The sequence below is a fragment of the Miscanthus floridulus genome, chromosome 14 (assembly GCF_019320115.1).
Source record: "Miscanthus floridulus cultivar M001 chromosome 14, ASM1932011v1, whole genome shotgun sequence".
Classification (NCBI taxonomy): Eukaryota; Viridiplantae; Streptophyta; class Magnoliopsida; order Poales; family Poaceae; genus Miscanthus; species Miscanthus floridulus.
Window position 1 is genome coordinate 37,268,778 of NC_089593.1, and position 6,825 is coordinate 37,275,602.

Here is a 6,825-nt window from a genome sequence, read left to right on the forward strand (position 1 = left end):
CTGTAGCACCACGTTATAAAACCATGGACTGATTAGGCTTAAAAGATTCGTCTCATAAATTAGTCGCAAGTTATGTAATTAGTTTAGTAATTAGTCTATATTTAATATCCTATGCATACGTCTAAATATGCGATGGGACAGCAATAAAAATTTAGGCGGAGGAGCCCAACCCGTACGAAATGTTTACAAGTGACGTGTACTAAAGCGTAGAGCTCCAGGTCCCTGGGACGCCACCCATGACCCATCCTTGTCAGTGCACAGGACGCGCTTGCGCTTGTACTCCCCCCGCCCCGAATCCTCCCATCTTTGCTTTCCCTTTTTATAAACGCACGCCGCGACGCCGATCGGCCTCCAGCCTCCACCCACGATCTTCGAATTCTCCTCCTCTGCAGCGCCGACCGACCGAACCCAACGGCACGGCAAGCTAAGCGAGGCTGCGAGGCGGTGGCCGAGGGTTCGTTAAGCCAAGCCAAGCGGAGCAAGGGTTTGCTCGCCCCCCATCCGCCCCGCGGACGAGGTGAGCGCTCGCGATCCTACCAAATCTGCTGCTGCGCGCATGGGGCTCGGGGATTCGGCGCGGGGTTGTTTGTTCAAATGAAATCCTCGGGGAGTCGGTGGGCACGGACGGGGAATGCGGGATCCCGTGCGGCCGCGGATCCAGGCCCCGCCGCCGCGCTGCTTGTGCTTAGCAACCGCGTTGGCTCGCCGGATTCGGTTCGATTTGTTTTGTTTTGCCTTGTTCCCTCCTCTCCTCTGGGTCGACCAGCGATTCCGGTGCCATCGGAGGCTGGATTCCTACGCTGAAATCGGAGGAGAAAATTGATTTCCGTGTGGGAGGTTGAGGCTGGATTTTGTTCTTGTTTTGAGGCGTGATCCTTGGGGGAATGCCATGAAGCGGAGGGGCTTGCTTTCCATTTAAACATGCTTTTCTTTCGTCTACAGATCAGGAAAAATCGTCGGGCCCCGCCCCGTGGTTGCGTGGGGTACCACCGCACGCATTTTGCTAGTACTTTTGTTTGCCAGCGGTGCGATATTATTCTTGCTAACGAGCTGGCGACCCACGGTTCCATTGTTCTTGCTGCTGCTGCTGCAGGCTCTGCTTCTCTGCGCGACAAGCCTGGCGAACAAGCTGCCATGGACCTGGTGGGATCCTTGCTCGTGAGCATGGCACGTCTGCTTGACCCTTCCGGGCTCCACTTCCTGGGCTGGCTCGTCACCGCGGGCTCCATTGCTCTCGCCGCGCTCATCTACGCTCTCCTCAGGCTGCAGCGCGAGGCGGCGCTGTACTGGACCAAGGCGGCCAGGGAGAAGCGCGCCGCGTGGAGGAGATCGCGATGCCCGAGCTCCTGCCACTCGTGGTCCGAGGACCACTTCCACGGCGGCCAGCCGTCGACGTGCTGCGTTTGCCTGTCGTCCCTCGGCTCCACGCAGGGCGCCGACGACGTGGTTCACCGCTGCTCGGTTTGCGGCATGGCCGCGCACTCGAACTGCTCTCCCCGTGCTGAGAAGGACTGCAAGTGCGTTGCGCAGGCTGGCGCTTCGCCCTTGCTGCATCACTGGTCTGAGAGGTGGGTCGAGCTGGACGACAACCCGGAGATATCCTCCTTCTGCTACTACTGCGATGAGCCGTGCGGTGTGCCTTTCCTTGGCGTCTCTCCTATATGGCGCTGCCTGTGGTGCCAGCGGCAGATCCATGTCGATTGTCATGCCAAACTGTTGAAGGAAACCACAAACACTTGTGATCTTGGCCTTCTTAGGAGGCTTATTGTTCCTCCCCAATCCGTGAAAGAAGTTGGTCTAGGTTCAGGAATTAGCGGAATGATCAACTCAATGAAGGATGGGTTTGCCAATTCAACAGTTGGGAACCGTAGGAGGTCACGCAACAAGAAACACGTGAATAACCATCCTGGTGGCAAGACAAATTCCATTCCCGCAAAATGCTCAGTCCTTGATTCAGTGATTGAAGGATTTGCTAGATTGAAGGGCCTGGATGGAAAGTATGCACTGGCAAAGCCTTTATCTCAAAATTCTCTAAAGCAAATATATCGATCTGGTATTCCTAATGGACGAGTGAGAAAGTATGAACTTGTTGATTTGCCACAAGATTCAAGACCACTGCTGGTATTCATCAACGGCAAGAGTGGAGGCAGAAATGGACCTTCTCTTAGAAGAAGGCTGAACATGTTGTTGAATCCTATACAGGTAATCAATGTTCTTATTTTCTAGTTAGAAAAAAATAGAAAACCCATTCCTATCAGCTGCTGAGTCAAATAAACCTTTTTACAAGCAGTAGCTTTTTATGAATAATTGAGTATATCCTCTGAAATATTTTAAACAATAATTTACCTTATGTCATTCTAGAATTCTAGATGTACAGATGTAGTCCAATTGTCCTACCTGATATAAGTACTGAACGACACTGCTCTGCTGGAGTAATCTTGCTTTATGGTTTCTTCTCTTTTGTAAGCCACTTGCAATTTAATAGGCACTAAAATCTATCCATGTGTGTTGTAGTTAAAATATGATTACTTAATTCATTTAATTGGCACTCCTGATTGCAACCGATTTAATACTCTTAGCTTCACCTAACAATTCCAATCCTTGTTTCAGATATTTGAGCTAAGTGCTTCTCAGGGACCTGAAGTTGGATTACAACTATTCCACAATGTGAAACACTTCAGAATCCTTGTTTGTGGTGGGGATGGAACTGTAGCCTGGGTTCTTGATGCCATTGAAAAGCAGAACTATGAATCTCTTCCCCCTGTCGCCATTCTTCCTCTCGGAACTGGAAATGACCTATCACGTGTTATGCGCTGGGGAGGGGGTTTATCTTCTGTCGAACGAGAAGGAGGCATTTATGCACTTTTAAATGATGTTGACCATGCAGCTGTTACAGTGCTTGATCGCTGGAATGTAGCCATCAAAGAGAAGAATGGAATAGAAGGTCATTGCACCAAGCAAGTAAAATTTATGACTAATTATTTAGGTAAGTTTTCTCATTTAAACTTCCACCATCTTACTTAACAGTTTGGTATATTTTTAATTGAAATACATTACTTCAGTTGTAACTCATAATGTGCTAAATATACATTATTCATTTGTTTTGGCCTGTAGGTATTGGATGTGATGCAAAGGTTGCTTATGACTTCCACACCTCTAGGGAGGAAAAACCAGATAAATTTTGCAGTCAGGTAGGGATATATTTTTTTATTTTTCATTTTACAGTTTACACTTAGGATGTGGTAGTGTCCTAATATTTCTGTAGGAAATCAACAGTTTCTTTTCAAATCCTGGAAACCTACAGAGAAATCTCTGCATTATAAACAGTCGTGATCATATATTACCTTCTTTGCTTAATGCTTACTATATATGTTGGGGGAAACTTAAATGCATTACTTTTATCCATACAGTTTGTCAACAAGCTGATATATGCTAGAGAGGGTGCAAAGGATATGATGGATAGGTCATGTTCTGATTTACCATGGCATGTTAGCCTTGAAGTTGATGGGGAAAACATTGAAATTCCGGAGGTAGCCTTCTTTGCATCTTTCATCTGTCACAACTTTGTGATTTATTATCTTTGGAGGATTCTTTCTTATCTGGTATTCTCATCAGGATGCAGAAGGTGTGATTGTAATGAATATCCCTAGCTACATGGGTGGTGTTGATCTGTGGCAAAACGACAATGAACATGATGATGATTTCAGTTTGCAATCAATCCATGACAAAATACTTGAGGTGGTTTGTATATCGGGGACATGGCATCTAGGCAAACTGCAGGTAGATAGTCTGCTTCCTCTATATCTTTCAGTTAGTGTCGTCCATTTTCAAACCTGGTGCTGTTCCTTCTGATATGTATTGATGAAGCTGAGGTAGCATCTTACAATCATTTTTCTATGGTTGATAGGTCGGACTTTCAAGGGCACACCGGTTAGCCCAAGGAAAAGTTATAAGATTGCACCTCCACAGTTCATTCCCTGTCCAGGTTGATGGTGAACCATGGATCCAGCCATCTGGGTGTCTTGAGATATCTCATCGTGGACAGGTAATTTGTCTCTCTATGCACAACGGATCTGCAAGGTAGAGTTTTCAAGTGCTTCCCATGTAATGAAATAAACATTATTAGTGTGACCTTAAATCATCTAGTGGTTTTTTAACTTGGTTGGTTAATCGGAGTATGATTGAGGTAGAAACTGGACAGCGGACCAACAGACTTCTTGTCAATTTCAGCACCCTGCTTTCTACATTTGAGTAGACTAAATATTTAATAAAACAGCTGTCCTAATGTTGTGCAGATGTTCATGCTGCGGAGGACATCTGAAGAGCCTACTGGGCATGCTGCTGCAATCATGAGTGAGATCCTCGTGAATGCAGAGTGCAATGGTGTGATTGATGCGTCTCAGAAGAGATTGCTTCTCCACGAGATAGCACTCCGTTTATCCTCCTGATACTACATCCAGTCCTGCTGCCCTCATCTCACAAGGCTAACCCATTTTGTATCCTTTCATACCAAACCTATGTCTCTGTTGAGAAATCCCTTTGCACAGACGTATATACTGCACAATGGTAGAGTTGGTGTATACAATATATGGAGATAGAAGGTGTATACAATACGAGGAGATAGAAGGTGTATACAATACAAGGAGGAAATAGAAATTTCCTTTTGTGTTTGACTGTACCTTTTAAGATAGTCCCTCTGCTTCTTTGTGGCTGGTCTCATAGGAGCAGCTGTTGAAAGAATTTTGTAGCGCATAGAGCCATTGTAACTGCAACTAGAGCTCAATGAGAAATGTAACTAGAGTGGATGTCTGTTTTTTTGTGACGTTGATGCAATTGTTACCACACTTTTTGAGATGTAATTTTGCTAAGTGATGTTTTGTGGTGTGTCATGTTGAAATCTTAGCTATAATCTTGCTGGCGGTGTTCCTTCTTTACTACTACTTACATAGCACTGTCAGCTAGTGCTTGTTTTGAATTTTTTTTACAATAAACAGGTAACGGTCGCAATACGGTCAAATCACTGACGGTTGGTTCAACACATGAACAAGCAGTAGGAATAATACAATTGCTGTCGGTTCGTATCTTGAAGCAATGGTGGTAATTGAATTATTACTGTCAGTTTTACTGTAAGTGGTGAATTTTGTTATCTATCACTAGCAGAGATAACATTGCTGTGAACACATTTATACAGCAGTTCACATACACGTTTCAGCATTCACTCGCAGACAGCTCGGCCCGTTCGGCTGAACTTAAGGCGGTGCTACTGCAGCATCTCATGTAAGAGAGAAACTTCTGTACAATGGCTGCCAACAGTTACTGAAGATGACTTAACAACGGTATATGTAATCAAATCAATGTTGTTATCACGAAACTCCAACCATATATATGTAATCAAATCACAATTGTTACCACGAAACTCAAACCATGTTTGTGGATGACTAGTGAATTCATAAACCCAGCGAACTATTCCAGATGGCTATGACTTCTGTGGGGGATTCAGCTTGTTTTCAGTTTCAAGCACTGTCAGCAACAGACTAAGCAGTAGAAGACTAGAACTAGAAGCTGCTGTACATACTGAACTGAAAATAAGTGAAAATGACAAGATACATGTTACATTGCTCAGCTGGTTGGAATCCATGGTGGTTATACTCTCCTACAAGGTCACTATTCTTGAAACCTATTTATTTATTATAGAAACGAAATACGTACATCATTAATACTCTAGCTTTTGGTGGGTACCAATTACCCATATTCAAATGGGTAGGGTAGGGTATGAGAAGTGAATTATCCATGGAGAAGTCTTTAAGTTCAATTAATCATCTATTAGTAGAATTGGGTGGATCTTATAATACAAAGTTCGTTTTAGTTTCGAATTTTTAATGTGAGACCCACATGTTAATCTTACTTCAGTAATTTGCATAAAGTGTCAACTGCTATATTGAATTATCCGCAACAAATTATAGTCTCCAGGTTTTCGCTTCTCTTTGATTTTTTGGAGGAGACCCCAAGGGTCATCAGATTTTCATCGGTTTCAGTTTCTTGGCTACCCGGGAATTCTGGAGGTTTGTTCAGAGTGCCAATTTGAGTTGTCCAGCATTCAGGAGGGCCACAGCATCCATATCCATTTTGCTAGCTTAAGAGAATAGGCAGGTGAAAGGGTAATACCATATCTAATAGAAGATGGCTTATCTATCTTGTAGTATGCAGATGATACACTGATATTTGTAGATCACGAAATTCAACAAGCAATGAACATGAAATTGTTGCTTTGTACATTTGAGTAATTATCGGGTCTCAAATAAACTTTTATAAAAACGAAATCTTTTATTTTGGGCAGGCTAAATATTATAAAATACATTATTCATAATTATTTGGTTGTAAGGTAGGCACATACCCGTTTTGAAACCTAGGTATACCGCTGCACCTCGGAAAACATAATAACAAAGATGGGAAAGTAATTGAAGAACAGATTAAAAAAAGGGGTTAGCTAGTTGGAAAGGAAAAAAATGCTTTCTTTGGGTAGACGTTTAATGTTGATTAATACAGTTGTATCTACCTTGACTATGTTTATGCTCTATTTTTAAGTACCGAGGGTATTAAAGAAAATTAAGTACTATAGATCAAGATTTTCTTAGTAGTATGATCATTAGGAGAAAAAAATAGACTAGCTAAGTGGTCTATCATTTGCCAACCAAAAGATCATGGAGGTCTAGGCATCCAAAACCTAGATATTCAAAATAAATACTAAGCAAGTGGCTCTGTAAATTATGAAGATGGTTTACAACAACAATTACCCAGAAAAAAGTACATCTAAGACAAAACTAT

General features: G+C 43.2%; 1 protein-coding gene across 1 annotated transcript; it reads left to right on the top strand.

Annotated features, from left to right (window-relative positions):
* Positions 1 to 331: 331 nt before the first annotated feature.
* LOC136504887 (diacylglycerol kinase 2-like) lies at positions 332 to 6,273 on the top strand. Its single transcript, XM_066499924.1, has 8 exons — positions 332 to 517; positions 1,094 to 2,202; positions 2,611 to 2,986; positions 3,115 to 3,191; positions 3,411 to 3,530; positions 3,616 to 3,780; positions 3,908 to 4,045; positions 4,296 to 6,273. Exons 2-8 carry the CDS (start codon positions 1,135 to 1,137, stop codon positions 4,446 to 4,448), a joined length of 2,097 nt encoding a protein of 698 aa, XP_066356021.1. The 5' UTR covers positions 332 to 517; positions 1,094 to 1,134; the 3' UTR covers positions 4,449 to 6,273.
* The last annotated feature ends 552 nt before the right edge of the window (positions 6,274 to 6,825 follow it).